Source organism: Colius striatus, chromosome 3 (assembly GCF_028858725.1).
Source record: "Colius striatus isolate bColStr4 chromosome 3, bColStr4.1.hap1, whole genome shotgun sequence".
NCBI lineage: Eukaryota > Metazoa > Chordata > Aves > Coliiformes > Coliidae > Colius > Colius striatus.
Window position 1 is genome coordinate 16,265,617 of NC_084761.1, and position 16,693 is coordinate 16,282,309.

Sequence of the window (16,693 nt, forward strand, 5' to 3'; positions counted from 1 at the left end):
TTCAAATCATTATTTTCTGCAGATTGACATGATCTTGTCCCAGAGAAATCCTTACCAGGTTTGTTTCTTTTCCTGTTGCATATTTGGTTTCTCTGGTTTGAGGTTTTCCTTTGCATGATCTCCGTTTTGGGGTTGGATGCCTTTCAAATACAATCCCATCCTCCTGACTTGATCATTCTTTTCCTGCAGTCCTCTCAGAACCCTTTCTCTCTTTTTTTTTTTTTTTTTTCTTTCCTATTCTACTTCTTCTCCTGCCCTTTCTAGTCTGTTGTGAGCAGACTGGAAATCCGAAACTCTGTTTATACATACAGATCATTATAGTTTCATCTGAACATAGACATTGAAACCAAATACATGTTTCTGCTTCTTTAGTAGGAAAACATGGTGTGGAGGTATCAGCTTGAGGATTCACTGAAGTGACTGGATTGTTGCATTTGTTGGGGTTTTTTTCCCCAAATGCAATTTCTAGCCAATAACTTGAGCAATTGTTCCTCATGTATCATGCAAGTGGCCAGAATTTCTTCAATGGGTGCTTGGATTACCGTAGTGTGAATTGTGCACAATATGAGCACTGATTTTTTACTCAGAATTTTTTTTCCTTGAGTCACTTCTAAAATTAGGAAAGTCATTCTTCTTAGGGAGAATGATGGCCTATTAAAATGTAAAGTAATTTCCACTCATTATGAATATCCCTCTTAATGAATTCTCTTTCTCCTTCGTGAAGGTATTATGAGCAATTATGTCCTCTGGCTTTAATGTTCTAATAATGTAATCAAATGCCCTGTACTTCATCCCAGGTTATTGACTACCCACACTCCTGAGAAGGGCTAAATAGCTTTTAGTCCCAAGGAGGATACACTGGCCTCGATTGTCTGGGACTCGAGTGAACATGGGGTCTTTTTTAGAACATTATGTATAGGCACAAATTTTAATCACTGCAGAGGAGACCCCAGGAACATTTTGTGGACCCCAAATGCTATCTGCAGTGAAAACTTTCTGCTCTGATTGCATTCAGGCTGGTTATTTATGACCTGCTGTCCATTAAGACTTGCATTGCATTTCTGTTTCTGCTTGGCAGCACAAAGAAGCCCTAAGAAGTGAATGAAAATTAAAAAGGGCTTAATGAAAATGAAATTCAAGCCCTGAACACTGATATAAAAAGAATATTAATCCCTCCTCAGACTCGTGCATAGAATGAGGTACTATAACGACTAGAAAGATCACTTTGAGTTATAATAGATTTGATGAAAGAACTTTCACCACTGTCAGAAGGAAAGTTATTATGTTGCTGCTAATAAGTATTCATCGGGTTTCCAGGGAGCTGGATTATACCAAGTAATAAGAGGTGTGAATGACAGTCCTGTTGGGGCAGGTAGGAACTAGAATGAAGCATCTCCAAGGAATGCCAGTATAATCCAAGCACCTTACCCCATACTCACAATTTTTTTTTTGTATTTTCTCAGCTGGCCCATTTTGTGCCCAGTGAAGCCTTTGCAGAGCTCTAAGGCAGTATGTCCTCCCTCCCTCCCTCCCTCCTTCCCTCTGCAGATGGGACCTATGTGCTCATTGAGCTATTTCTGAAAGCCAGGACATCTAGCTACTACCTTCCCCACTTATTCCAGGAATTAAAGCTGGTAGAAGAGGAGCTGTAAAAGCTGTTCCCAGCCTGAGGTTAGTAAGAGTTCACTGGACTAATTGGACTTTGGATAAGGCCCAAAAAGGCATCAGTCCAAAATCTATCTTGTATGAAATGCCGCTGTAATCAGTAGAATGATGCTAATTATACACAGTATGAGGAGGCAATTGCCTGTCTCTGACTCCAGTCCCTCCCTAGGAAAAACAATGGGTAACCAAAGAAAAATCACCTCCTTTGCACCTACCTGAAACATTTTCTCTCTCCATTTGACCCAGTATTGACAGTCTTTGGAGCTTGCCAATAGCAAAGGAAAAATGTAATAGGTATCAAGAACTAGAGTTGGTGCAGATCAAATCCCAGTTCAGTCTGTGGCAGCTGTGTGGCTTTCCATTCTGCACACTGGAAAATAAAAAAGGAAAGTGTACACAGAAATTCTGCTGGGAAGAGCACATGGGCATGGTCACAGCCACAAACTGTTTGGCAAAGTCCCTTTGGAAAGAGGTTTCCAGCACGAGGCTGTGACAGACTATCAAAATTCACAAATGTTTTTGGTTTCTTTTAGTGTCATTTTCCTTCAGGTTTTTCCTCCAAAAACATCAGATTTAGACTCCATATTTAAATAAACTTTAATCTTCTGCATCTCATTTTGAATTTTTCAGAACAGCAATGCAAGAAACACTAAACAGCAGAACAACACTTTGAGCCTTTTACCCAGCACCTTTTGCAAGGCCTGTTCCAACAGCAGCCGGGCAGGGAGTGTGTCTTGGGCAGACCTTGCTACTGCAGCTTTAAGCATATCAGCCTTAGCTTCTGATCTCAGCAGATTTTGGTTTGTTTGGATTTTTTCTTTGTTTGTTTACCTGATGTCTCTTGTCAGATATTTCAACGGCAGGTAATGAGACAGGGATTGCCTTTTCCATTGCTTGTAAACAGTGCGCAGTGGGGCACCCTTTCTACCTGGAGTCTCCTGGTGCCACTACAAGATAAGCTAATAATTAATCAGAAGAAATGCACCTTGCAGTAACATTAACAGATGGTCCATCAGAAGGCCTGATGTGAATCATCGTATTAATCATTCCTGTTCCTCTGCTCGGTCCAGCTGGCTCCACTGAAGATGAGCGCTGTGTTTCTCCTGCTCTTGGTGTCCACCGTGACTGTCGGTGCCGTGTCGGAGCAGGGTCTGCCGAGGCGGGAACCACGGCGCCTCTCGTGTGTGCGATGCTGTGGGCCCTCCGAGCAGCCTGTCTCCATCATCTCCTCACGGTACACAAGGATGAGCAGTGACCCTGCCTATTCAGTACCCAAAGTCCAGCCCACTATAGATATCACCATCCTCAAAGGTGGGTAAAACTGATTACCGTGATCATATCCTTTACGTTGCTCACCCTCATTTTGCAAGCTGTGATCCTCCGTGCACCAAGGAACTCATCTGCTTTATTTACCCAGAAGAAAGTCAAGGGGTGACACAGCATAGGCTGTAAATGTGTGCGAATGAGAAAAGTTGGCAAAAGGTTCTAATCCATCAAAAGCCAGAATCACTGGAAGCTCAAGTCAGGTCACGCTAAAAAAACAGATGGAAGTGTTATCACAGAACTGCTAAATGGGAACTAGGAAAGATTCTCACTCACTTTTTCCCCTGTAGTTTTTTTTTTTGGTCTTAGTAAGGCAGGAAACAAAAATTAAGCATATAATACAGGAGATATGCCAGGAGTCCTGTGAGCAGGGACACACAGGCCAGACAAACCCAACCACCTCTCTCAGGCCTAAATCTGACCTCTGCAGGATCAGTAGCTTTTCTTGCCCTAAGCTCTGCACAAAGGAGCTGGGTTTATGAATACTGGATTCATGCAACTTGTCTGGTCAGGCCGCGGAGTTCCACTATTGGACACTAAGCAGAGGCACCACAGGCTCAGTGGAGGCAAGCTTTAACTTGGTATTTTTATCCTCCTGAGAATTAAGAAGCTGCTGGTATCTGACCAATGCTTCTGTGCTGGGAAAGCAGTGTGTTTACAGCTGCTTTTCTGGTTGTCTCCATCAAGGAAATGTCTGCAACTTGGGCTTCATGTGCTTGTGTTTCACAAGGTTTTCTTTTATGCTAACAGGTGAGAAGGGAGAAATGGGAGAGAAAGGGTACCCTGGAGCAGTTGGGAAGGAAGGAGAAAGAGGGTTACGTGGCCTTAATGGACAGAAGGGGCAGAAAGGCCAACCTGGCCCACAAGGCCATTCCTGCAAGCAGCTCTACGCAGCTTTCTCAGTGGGTCGGAGAAAACCCCTTCACAGCTCAGACTACTTCCAGCACGTCACTTTTGACACTGAGTTTGTGAACCTCTACAAGCACTTCAACATGTTCTCCGGGAAGTTCTTCTGCTATGTGGCAGGAATCTACTACTTCAGCCTCAATGTCCACACCTGGAACTTCAAGGAGACCTACTTGCACCTGATGAAGAACGAGGAGGAGGTGGCCATCCTCTACTCTCAACCCAGCGATCGGAGCATCATGCAGAGCCAGAGCCTGATGCTGGACCTGCAGGAAGGAGAGGAGGTCTGGGTGAGGATGTTCAAGCGTGAGCGAGAAAATGCCATCTATAGTGAGGAGTCTGATGTTTACATCATCTTCAATGGCCATTTAATCAAGCCAGCTGTAGAGTAGCCGTTCATCTGCCTTAGGCCCAAAGCTTTGGTAGATACATTAGTGTCTTCCCTCTTAGAAATGCATAAGTCTAGTTCCACTTGGGTTACAGGCCTCCTGGCCTGCTGACGGGTTGTCTGTCCATTCCAAGGACACCTTTGTGGACAAAGGTGACTCTTTCAAGGCAATGCAAACTACACAAGTACTGAGAAGGCTTCAGACCTTATGTGCCCTGGAGAAGACACCTGCAGAAGGCCCCAGTTTGGCAGCTCTGTATGAATCCCCAATAACATCCCTAACGAGTTTGCCAAGTTGGTAGGAAAAATTTAACTTCTTGTCCCTGCTTTAGAGAGGACATTTTAATTCTATCTAACGATCATCTTCAGACAACAGTTATCTTGGTGCTAGTTAAGGAATGTCATTACTCCTACAACAATACTTGGGTATCTTTGCAGTGTGCAGTATTGCTAATGAGAGCCCACACTTGCCAGCACCTATACTAGGTCTGCTCCACTCAGGTAGGCAAGAACACACCAGTATTAAGAACAGTATTGGCATAGTACATTTACCCTAAATTACACGTTTGATCCATTTCATCTAATGCTACCTTCTGAGAGCATAATGCTAGAATTGGATAAATAACAGCATCTTAATCTGGAAAAGCTTTTTTCAGAGGCACATATTTTTAAGTACAGCTGTAGCCACAAGCTATAACTTTGCTAGACTTCTGTAATGCTAGCAATGCTTCTCACACAAGAACATCCAAAGTTTCTGGGAATGTGTACATTTCCCATTTTAAGGAAAATGTTAGTCTCTGCCTTAGGATTCAATTTCAGAGTACTCACTACCAAGCTGAAATCTGAGGCCATGCTCACGCGTCAAAATTACCATCTTATGGCACCCTCATTTCTGGAAAGTGGAGAAGGAAACTGGAAAGAAAAAAAGCGTGTAAACAGCAATATTTTAGGGGATTTTGTTTCTTTTTTTCCCTAAAATGCTGTTGACCTAAGAGTGGACGAGTACATGCAGCAGCAAGAAACAGTTCCTACCTTGCTCATTCCCCAGTCTCTTGTTTGCATCCCAAGCCATTTGTATGAAGGATCCATGAAAAGCTCTTGCTATGCAGACTGCTTCACTGCTCTACCTCACCTATCCACAGCTATTTGGAAAAGTAGCTGAAATAAAGATATTGCTTTGAGTACACTTGCTTTGAGTACCCTGGCTTTCTTTAGCTTCTCTCTGTATACCTTTTCACAGTACAGGGCTAAAAGCACTAGCCTGAACACCCAGTCCCACATAACAGTCTCAGGTGGGCATTTTGGTTGCTGTAACCCGAAAGGACTCCAGAAACTAGACTGACAACAGCTCTTTTCCTTGCAGGCCAGTCAACAGCGATCATCGAGTATCAGAATAGGGAGAGGTAGAAGTTAATGATTTCTTGCTGTAAAATAAATACTGAATCCTTGAGATCTTCATCTTTGTGAGGATGGGAACTTTAAAGTAGCCTATGAAGTAAATACATGATGAAAATGGGGCTACAAGCCTGGAAACATCATATCGGCTCACACACACGCTGAAACCTTTCACTGCACTAAGCTCAGTGAAGGCATTTGCAGACACTTTTTCCCAGCAATGTACCATGTTTGACAGCTTAAAATCTTTTTTTTTTTCCTTTCCTTTGTCCCCACTTCTAAATCATTCCCCACTCAGACCCAGATTTTGCATCTGTAGAAAGTCATACTCTGGGTGGAGGATACTGCTGGTGGAGGACCTCATGCGATGCCTGTGGTGGATTATTTGCTGAGGCCAATGTGGTCACAGGGCTGAGTAACATTCCTCACATATCGAGCAGTTTCACCACAGCTTTGGCTCATTCCTGTCTGCAGTTCATTGCACTGACTATAATTAAAAAGAAAAAAAACCTGATCCAGCCCTCTTAAAACCCAGCCCTCATACTCAACTGGAGTCATGGAGAATGCTTAATCCAGTACTAGAAAAAAACCTACCACAACACACTCAGAACGTTTGTGTTCAATGCACTGTGTCTGGCAAAGCTACTTTCTACTAGAAAGCAAACACTAATCCATCCACCTATATCACTAGATATGCCTGTCTCCATAACAGTAGGCACACAGCTAGAGATAATAATTCGATTATTGAAGCACAGGACACATTCAAACTGCTCATGACTGATATACTGGTGGCATAAGAAGGCAATCTTAGAAGCCACACAGGTTGCAGGTGCAAAATAACCTTTCAAATAGCAAAAAAAAAAGAGAGGTTATTGCATTGCATATATTATTCAAAATAGTCATTTATAGTACAAAAGAACTAGAAGTCTCAACCTGACAAGTTCTATTTCAAGGGAAATATCTGAAAAGTTTAATGTTCAAAGACATTCCTACTGACACTTTTTTCATGTGTCCATCTGATTTTTCCAACTGCAAGTACTGGGACAAGCATCCCTGATTAGAGAATTTTAATAAGCCAAATCCAAAGCACAAATATTTGAGATCTACTTTTCAACATACAGGAGGAATGCCAGGATCTCTCTTACGGGAACAGAATTCAAATATCTTTTTATTTTTTTCCCAGCAATATGTGGCTTGGAAATGGAATTTTGAACAAAAGCTTTAAGATTTCTTTTGAAGAGTAGTGTGTGGGGGTTAAGTGCTGAAATATAAGTAAAAAAAACCCCTAATTTGTATTTCTTTTTGCAGTTATTTCCCTAAATGGGCACTTTGTATTTCATGCTTTGAAATAAGTCATCAGGGATCTGTTAGTATCTTTTTTCTAAATCCTTCAGTGAATAGTATTACACCGAAATTACAAAACTGCCTCAGCTGCCACAAATGCCATATGTGTTTCATTGAGAACCATTAGCTCTCCTGTAGGTCCCTCACTCCTGGATCTTTGGGAAAGATGAAGTCCTCATGGTACAAGTCACCAAGAAACCATTTCACCAAAATAACCTTCCCTGTCATTGGGCCAGGGCCGGAAACGGGGGAAGCAAAGGGACCTGTTGAGTTCATAGACAAGAAACTGTAAAGGGAGAACAGGAGACTTCTATAATAGCAGAAAGATTAAACATCAAAGAAGAAGCAATTTACCTCCCCCCCCCCAAAAAAACCCTCCTTTGGATGACCATGGAAGATTAAAACAGATTGTATGCCAACACACTTTGTTTTCTGACAGCAAATCTTTATGGGACTTACACTTACTAGACCAAACTTTGGCAACAGAGAGGAGATAAACTCTTCTAACAGCCTCTTGTTCATTTCTTTGGTGTTGAAATCCCAGAGAACCACCTCATGAGGAGTAAGCATGCTAAGAAAGCATCTGTTTTTGTGCCAAAAAGGTCATGAATGGAAGAAAGTAAGCAAGTGACCTGACCACATCCACTGCAGGTAAGGCAAGATTTATGTTCAGTATAAGGAAAAAACACTTCAAGTCAAAGGAGAATCAGACTCTGCAAGTGGCTGCAGCATGAAAGGCAAGCTCTCCATCCCAGGGAGCCTTTGATAGCGTCCTAGGATCTGTCAGAAGTGGTACAAGCAGCTCTGGCTTCCAGCAGAGGAATGCACCCCATCACTGCATGCTACCCCTTGAACCTTCTTTTCCCGTAGATTTAAGTTTCAGGGCTTCTTTTAATTATTATTTTGGAGGAAAGCCTGAAAAAGCCACAAGAAACAGTTCCCACTAAAAATCCTCACATAAAGAAGCTGAGCCAGTGCTGCTTTCACATTTCTTTAAATATACTTCAGCTGCAGTTTCCATAATCACAAACCCACACATAAGAAATCCTACAGTACAGCTCAGCAATTACTGGGGATCTACCTACCCCATTCAATCATCTGCTTAAGTCTCTCTTATGACTTCTAAACGTGCTCATTCACCACCCTTTCTTACATAATTGCACTAAATGAGGAATTACATTATGACTTGTAGGATTTCTGCAGAGTCCTTACTCAGTTATGTAATTACCCTGTAACTTGGTTTTTGATTATTTTCTCTTGTTCTTATCTTGCAGTTGTAAGACAGGAAAAAAGAAACCTTACACTTACAGACTTAACCTAAAAACACTACTTCAAACACAGAAGCATCAGACTTCAGAAAGGCTGACCTTCTCCTTATGAGCTTAAAATAGCCCACACTTTCCTCACCCTTCCTTCACCTTCTCTTTTCTTTTCCTGAAGCAGAATTTAAGGGTAGTGCTTGAACTCCTCTTTCTATGCAGAAACAGCAAATTACTTGGAGTTCAACCGAGCCTGCCTTAAGAGGGTGAGAGGTCTCTATAAGGCAACAGTAAAGGCTGGAGGTGAGTTTCATGTATGTTTAACAAGTGAGGTGATGGGGAAAAAATCAGGGTTGCTAAGCCTGAAATCTTGCTCTGTGCTCAGTCTTCCAACTGTGCATTTCAAAGATAGCCCAATTCTTTGATTTTATTTCAGCCTGCAGCAATAAGCCATCCCTTAGTAACTGCCATAATCACAGTTCTCTTCTGCCTGATCACAGGCTTAGTCAGGACTACGAGCTAGCATGAGTCAGGCTTTTCCCAGCCAAACAAGACTGGTAAAATCCCTGTTCTGCCAAATTTCACTCAAAATGTTGAATTCACCTCAACTCTAGTTGTAAGTGTTCAGAGTGGGACCAAATCTTAAAAGCAATGATCCTATGAAAACTAAAAACTGGAAAACTCTTCCCGAGCACCAATGTGTGAGAGCATCCGTGGTGTGGGTGTGAACTGACACTTAGTGCTTAAATATCAGCTACTGAGAGGATCAGATAATACCGCAAACACTATTGCCATGCAGTGCCTCACTGCTCTGCTTTGGTGCTTGCCTCCCTTTATCATGGGGATGCTACAATCCTGCATTCCCATTTTCTCAAAGCCTTTTTTTTTGGGGGGGGAGGGGCAGGGTGAGGAGGGTGTTTCTGATAAGGTGGTGAGGTTTCATCCCTCCTCCTTTCTGGAAGGTTCCTTTCATGTTGTCAGGGTAGGAACAAAAGCCACCTCTGCCTTTGGCAAACTGCTTTCTTCCTCTCAATAAGGAAACTTCTATTTTACAACAGGAACGAGCAGATAGTATCGGTGCAGATAAGGAAACCAAGCAACAAAGGAAGATAATGGGTTGCGTTTGGATGAGTTGAATGGAACTTAATGATTCTAGTAAGAACCTATTCACTAACAAAGATTTAAAGTGGCAGATAAAATGCAGCAGATAGAATATGAAAGTGTTAAAACAAATAGAAACCACTTACAGGCCAGGGAGCAATAGTAGCTAAAGGGCTGGAGACTTTGGCCTGCACATGATGTGCAGACAGCAGCCTCTTCCCCACCCTTGCCCTTCGGTCTGCTTGGGTAGGAGGCTGGGGATGGCATTTCCCAAACTGTCTGGCTGTGTCTCCAAACAGTGCGACAAAGGGATTCCCTGCGTTGGGCTGGGGTCCACACCACTGGGGTCCCATTTGCTCTGGGGAGGTGGGGTGTGGCAGGGGGATTCCCTGTTCTTGCTCCATGTAGTATACCTTGGCTGTTCCTGCCAGAGCCTGGTGATGCCTCTTTCTCCTCCTGCACCCTCATTCCACATGGTGATTTTAGCTTTCATGGCAAAGGCCCAAGCAACATCTGGAAATGACAAGCCTGTGTGCTCTCTGCCAGATCACACTACCTGGTTCCTTCATAATGTTTCTTTGTCTAATTTTATATGCTCTCTGCCTGACCAGGTCTTCAGTTAGAAGCCCACTGGTAAAAGACTTCACACACTGTGTGGCCGTAACAGAGCTGGACCTATCTTCTCATGAGGAGAGCTCGGACCGTGTTACTTGTGTCCTTGCAATGCTGGATCTGGACACAGCAGAGCTCTGTCCTTTCTGCCAGCACTGACTGCAGCTCAGGGACTGGCAAACAAGGGGAGTGAGCTGTTGGAGCCTCTCATGCTATGCTGACAGGGCCTTTGCTTCCCCTCTCCCAACACAGCAGATGTTTTTTTGGCAATGGCTGCACTTCATGTTCCAGCCAAAAGCTGCTGCAGACCCCAATTGCCGCCATCAGTTGGGAATGACAACCTAATGCTGTTTGCAACTCCTTTCTACCAGGGAAAATTGCATCAAAGCCAACTCACCGAGAAATTGCTTCCTCCCTTGGTATTGGGAGGACCAGACACCTTTTTGCTGTCTCAGGGACCTGGATTCTGCAATGTGAGCAAAGGGCAGACCTCCTCCTGCCTTTCCTGCTGCAAGGCCATTTCAGGAGCAGAACTTATGTTGCAGGAAATACAGGAATTGCATCTGGGTTTGTGTTTTTTTGCTGATGCAAAATGCCAGCACTGCATGGCTGCCGGCGTGTACCCGCTGGGTGAACCACATTGCCCTGTTTCCAAGCAAGGAAGAATGCAAATCAAATGCTTGACAAGGTCATTCTTCCCTCTGTTGTTCTCTCAATGCTTTTCATTCCTTTTAAGGCAGAATTCTGACTCTCACATGATTGAAAAGGCACTTGCACAGTGAAGTGTAAATCATACATACCTGTGAGATCTTGGATGGCAGATCCAGACAAGCATTAATGCCCAGGGAATATAACAGCATCTGCCTGCTTTTTAGGAGTCTACCACTCTTGTTTGCAATGCCTGGATCCCATTGATGAGAATTCCTCTCAAGTGGCCTGGGTAGGGGTCCCCATAGCTTTTGCTTTCAGTCCTGTGTAAAGTGAGGGAGGGAAAAGCTCAGAAAGTGCTCTGGAGGGAAGCAAGGTGCCAAGACTTTCAAACTTCACATAAAAGGCTTGAAAAACACACAACTCTGAACAAACATGGGTTCTGGTCCTGAAACTTGCTCCTCTCCATAGGAAATGCTCCCTCAGACCACACACTAATGGCAGTTGCTCCCCAGGGAGGAGAAATAAGCTGACAGCAGCACAATGCTGCTGCAGTGATGCTGGCTTTGTGCAAGACTTCTCGTCTGCTATTTTTAAGAGCTAACAAAACACAAAAGGAACTGCTGGGATAGGTGGTGCAGATGCCAGCTCCTCCTTGCTCTCTCCTGACAGGTTTTCTGTGCCCATTTGGCAACACTGCTGCATGTCTTGGCTTTATTACACAGTGCAGAGAGAAAGTGAGCCTTGCTGCTCTCCTGGTAATGGAAATACAGGGCTGGGAAGAGTAAGTAATGCAGGAAACATGAAAAAAACCTACCAACCACATTTCATTTGGGATACTAAAACCATGTCGAGTCATAGAGGTTCTTTGCACAACCTTGGCTCTAACAGTGAACATGACTTTAGTCACTCTCTGCCCTGCTAAAACAGGGACACTTAAAATAGACTGAGGCAGACCCAAGTAATCCCTTTAAGAAACGGAAGAGCTTAGTGCTCTGAAGATCCAAAGGGAAAGTGGATCAGGGCTAAGAAAGCATATAGTGCTCTGAGGATTTTGGCGAGGACTCCTCCCCAGCCTTGTTCCTATTTGTGAAGGCTGAAGGAATAGCTGATGCTCGTTAAACGGCTAAAATACATGGAGAAGTTATGACTCAGCCTTAATATAATCTCAAATCTTTCCTTTAGCTACAGCCCAGAAACCAGGATGAAGTAAAATCAAGCAGATAGCGGGAACCTGGCCTGAATTTAGCAAATTCAGAGAGCCTGGGTTTTAGAATCAGCACTGGCCATTATTGGTGACAATTCAAGTTACTGTGTCCTGAGGATTTCAGGTGTTTAATGACAGGCCTCCTAATGGTTTGCATATTAGCAAATGTTGGATCATCGGTGTCTCTGGAATGGCTGTATTTTGTGCTCAGATTCTCACAGTGCTGGGATGTTTCACATTGGATGATTCTGAAGTGGAGCAAATAGCTTTTTTTTTTTTTTTGGTATATTAACCTCATCTAATTGAGTCGCTCTGCTCATTAAGAACAGCAGTTACGATCTATCAGCCATAAAGCCGCTAACTGCATTTGCCTAATTGCTGGCAATGTCATTTGTTAGGGACTTTGGGGAAGAAAGCAGTGGGTGTTCAGAGCTGACAGATACCATGTACTCTGTCAGGGCAAAAAGCTCCTTTCCCACTGAGGCTCTGGGCAGAGCAGTTCACCCACTTCATGTGGCCTGTGACACTCCTGCCCATGAAAAGCCATTTAACTTCTCAGCACCCACTGCCTTTGCTGAGAACTGGATTCCTGAAAGTCAATCTACAGAATCTCAGGACAATCCTGTCATTGTCAGGATAAATGGTAATTAGGTGGTCTAGCCCCAAAATCATCAGTAGCATCCTTCCTGCTCCTATTGGGCTGCTCCTCTCAACTCCTGGAGTTGAAAAAGCTGTGATGATGCACAAGCTGAACATGCAACAGCCTCTGAATTTCTGCACTGGCTCATGGCCTGTGTCTTTGCTAAACTAGTGAAAAGGGGAATACTGAATGCTTTTATGACTAGGTGGCATTTGTCAGAGGCAGGGTGGCTTTGCAAGTCGAGCATTATGTCTTTAAAATGCAAAAAAGAGCCATGGTGCTCACTATAAAATTCCTTAAATGCTCCTAGTTTCACGGTGAATAATGATAGAATGTGGTACCAGATAAAATTCTGTTCCCATGTGATGTTTGAGTTAAATAGGATCCTGCTTACCTGAAACCCATTCCTGGACCATCAGCACCCTCCAGACTAGGCCATCTGAGTTGCCACAGCATCTGATGCCCAGCACGGCCTGGGTGACATATATGTACACCAAGCCACTGCCAGGGTCAACTTCACACTGCTCTGTCTCGGTCTGACTGAATTTAAACATCTCACCTATGTGTCATATGCCTCTCAGTTAGTTTTTGTGATTTATCATGATCTTCCTCAAACTAAGATCTCCCCAGTCCCAGAGTGAGTCAGAGAGCTGGCGTTGCACAGTCAAAAATCTTGAGAATATTGTATAATTTTCATCTTGATGTGCAGCGTATCCTGTGCTTTGAAAATTTTCAGCATTTTAAGTAGATGGCTAGGATCAGCCACAACTTTCAGGTTGTGCCTTTTAAAGTTTGGTTAAGGAGGATGGTTGGAAAAGCAGAAAAAAAGGAAGAGAAACCACTTTACGTATAGGCTTTTCATTCAATTCCATTTCCCACGCTCTTTTTTTGTGCTCTCTGGAAATTGCAAATGCTCTTTGCTAAGTGCATCTCTGACAATGCTGGCTCCTGCTCACGGAACAATATGGAGGTGTTTTAATATCCTACTGGAAAATTTCTTAAGGGATTCACAAAGGGTGAAATCCAGCCCATGTATCCAGCCAGCACCAGGTCCGTCATTGTGGGACGCAAGTGGTTGGCAGACTCTACTCTGGCCTTTTGCATGGCAGTGAATTTAACAGAAATGAACTGCCTGAAGTGACTTGAGACTAAATTCATGCTGGTTTTAGCTTGCATCTATCATGCTGGCTACCAGTATTGCAGAACTTAGTCAAGGATCTCAGCCTAGGAGGCAAAGTGCTGTTATACTGCCAATAAACCTGGCCATTGCAGGGTTGCAGAAACTCCCTGTTTACATTGCTTGGCTCAGCCTGTATATTCCAGCTCAGCTCCACGTCCATAGCACCATTACATCAGGCCAGAAATGCAATTTCATTTTCCCCACGAAGTCCCCCAAGATTTTACAGGTATTGAAGAAATCCAAATACAATTTGGTGACATGAATTTATTTTGTGTAAGTGACACTTTGCTGCGCTGATTCTTGTCTGGAGCAGTCAGGCACATGAGCAGCAGAAAATAAAATATTGGCAAGACTGAGATGTGAGGCCCATCAGACCTCTGTCTATCACCTGGCATATGGGCCTGGATTCACACATGTGGCTACAGAGAGCGAATGCAGCCTGTGGTGTGAGGCTTAATAGCGGCGCAAACAGAAACGCAGAATGATCGCATTAATTCTGGAAGCCGCACAATTAATTCCTGCTGCCCGTGGGAGCTACTGTCATCACGTCTCTTCAGAGCCAGCATTTCTTCTTGTGACATGACACTGCTCTGGCGTGTGTGCTCCCCATCTTTGTTCTGCTTGTTTGCGGCAGCAGTTTCGCAGAGCAGTTGGAGTACGACAGGCAGGAGCTCTCCTGCCACACAGAGCTGCTGCAGCCCCGAAGCATTAGTGATGGCCGTGACACACACGTGTCAATCCGAGACGGTGGGAAGAGCCCCTGCAATGTGTCACCTTACTGAGTAAATATGTTTCCATCGATCCCACTCATTATTTTGTGGTGGCTGCAAAGCAAGGTATCATGGCCAAGTGCAGACTGAAAGGTCCTGTCTGCTGGAAAGAGGGTGAACCTGAATAACAGACATGGACTCCTGAAGCATTGGACCTTCTGTGTGGTGTAGTTAAGAGTCCTTCATCTTAATCTTTGTTTGTGCCCTGGGCATACTGCTGGTTCCCAGAACAGAGACAGAACACAGTTTAATTTCAAATTTCCAGAAGACAAGAGGATGTTATGTTGACAAAAACCAGGAGAGGATAAGTTAATTGAGAACTTGGGAGGAATTTTTGTTTCTCCGGCTTCTCCAAAGATGTGGGACTTGCCTCTGTAGCACCTCCCTCTGGAGTTTCAAGATGAGGAGGCCAGCAGCAGGTGCTCTGGACCAATGATGGCTACACGTATAGGCATCCCATCTAAACACTCTTCACTTGCAAAAGAAATATAAACCCCAAGTCTACAGTTTGAACCTTAGACTGCCTGGCAGAGGGATAGCCTAACTATATACAAAGGTACAGTGAAATGCTTTTCCCTCATGATAATTCCCACTCCACAGCCATGCTCCAGGTCCAGGGCTGTGTTCTGTGTACGTTTGCAGCACAGGGACTGTTAAGCCAAGTTCAGATGCAGATTTTTCTGTTGGCCTCACATAACCAGAGGACAGGACTGTACACTCCTTGTAGCTCCAACATCTTTTAAGGGCTATTGCTTTTCCATTGTCCATGTTGGAAAAAACACTACAAGAACTCTGAAGGTTAATCCTTGGAAACAAAAAGAAGGCTAAGGGAAGAGGACACATTTAATGTTTGGAGTGACTCAGTGCTTGAGGTCAGAAACCTGGATCAAGAGCTTAAATGCTCAAGACATAGATGGTAAGAGAGCAAGTAGAGAAAGCTTTCACCTTAGTGACTTTTCAGGGAAAGATGAAGAGATACAGAGGATTAAGTGTTACGAGATTACAGCTGGAAAGAGAGAGAGAACACAGAAACCCCAGAGCATCAGCCATCTCATAGCAACAAGGCTGGATTCAGATGGAGTTATTCAAGCAATACAAAAATGTGCAGGAGTAAATGTGACATGAAAACAAAGTGCAGGTTGAGGTGACCAACCAAGACATTTCAGGTAACTGAGATGGTGAAGCCGAATAAGCCATTCTGGGAACAAGTCACAGAAGTATAAAATGAACAACTTTTGCCTTCTTTCTGGTTGCAGAAGATAACAGAGCTGGGAGGACCAGGGGAAGGCACCATTTGCACATGCTAGAAACACAGCCCTATAATTTTTAAGGATGCTGCTGCATGTATCAAGGCTGTTCCAGGCCCATATATTGCAGAAAACCTTTGGATGCCAGTGATAACCCAGTCTCTGAGACTAGCAGGATACAGAACCTTAGGGAACAGAGATTTGGTTTGGAAAGATAGATCCTGCTCTGGCAGGGGGATTGGACTAGATGACCTTTCAAGGATCCTTCCAACCCTTAAGACTCTGTGATTCTGTGATTCTTAGGATTGTGCTAGTCCCAGGGAGGTTTGCATTAAGGCACATATAAGGAATATTGATTTTGGAAGTTAGGCTACACTTAGCTGCAACTCAAAGAAGGAAGGAGTAATAATACCATCCTTGGCTCTGCTCTTACTCCAATGCAACTTTATCAGTCTCTGGATATGCTCCAGCTTCTGGCTCCAATTGAGATATGTGCATGGGTATTGCCTCTCTTAAAGACCAACCAGAGAGAAGTCCTAATGCCATTGGAGCCAATGGTGACCCTCCTGAAACTCAGGAGGCCAGGAGTCACCAGTGAAGTATATTAATCCCAGGTCACTCCTGATCCCTCTGACATACCCACCTAAATGCTGCCGTTTGGAATTGCTGGCAAATACCACTTGTACAAACTGAGCATGTGACTTTTGCCCCCCTCTTATACCCATTTCTGTTAAGAAAGGTACCTTTTTATCCCAGCTGTTTCGTGGTTTACTTTTGTACATGTGCTTCAGCAACGCACTTTGCTAACCAGCAGTTGGAAATCTGTTTATTGAGAGGGCTGCATGAATCTGAGAGAATATTCATATGTGGGGATTTAAACAGAAATTGCAACAAGCAAATATATTTTGCAACCTCGTGAAGGTCAGATGGGCACAGGACGAGGTTTCCTTCACCTTCATGTGCAGGTGGGTGTTTCCAGTAGTGCTGCAGGTGAGCTAACATTTGTAA

The 16,693-nt window shown here is 43.8% G+C and overlaps 1 protein-coding gene across 1 annotated transcript; it reads left to right on the forward strand.

Annotated features, from left to right (window-relative positions):
* Positions 1 to 2,750: 2,750 nt before the first annotated feature.
* Positions 2,751 to 4,286, forward strand: C1QTNF8 (C1q and TNF related 8). Its single transcript, XM_010205708.2, has 2 exons — positions 2,751 to 2,976; positions 3,739 to 4,286. Exons 1-2 carry the CDS (start codon positions 2,751 to 2,753, stop codon positions 4,284 to 4,286), a joined length of 774 nt encoding a protein of 257 aa, XP_010204010.1.
* Positions 4,287 to 16,693: the final 12,407 nt, after the last annotated feature.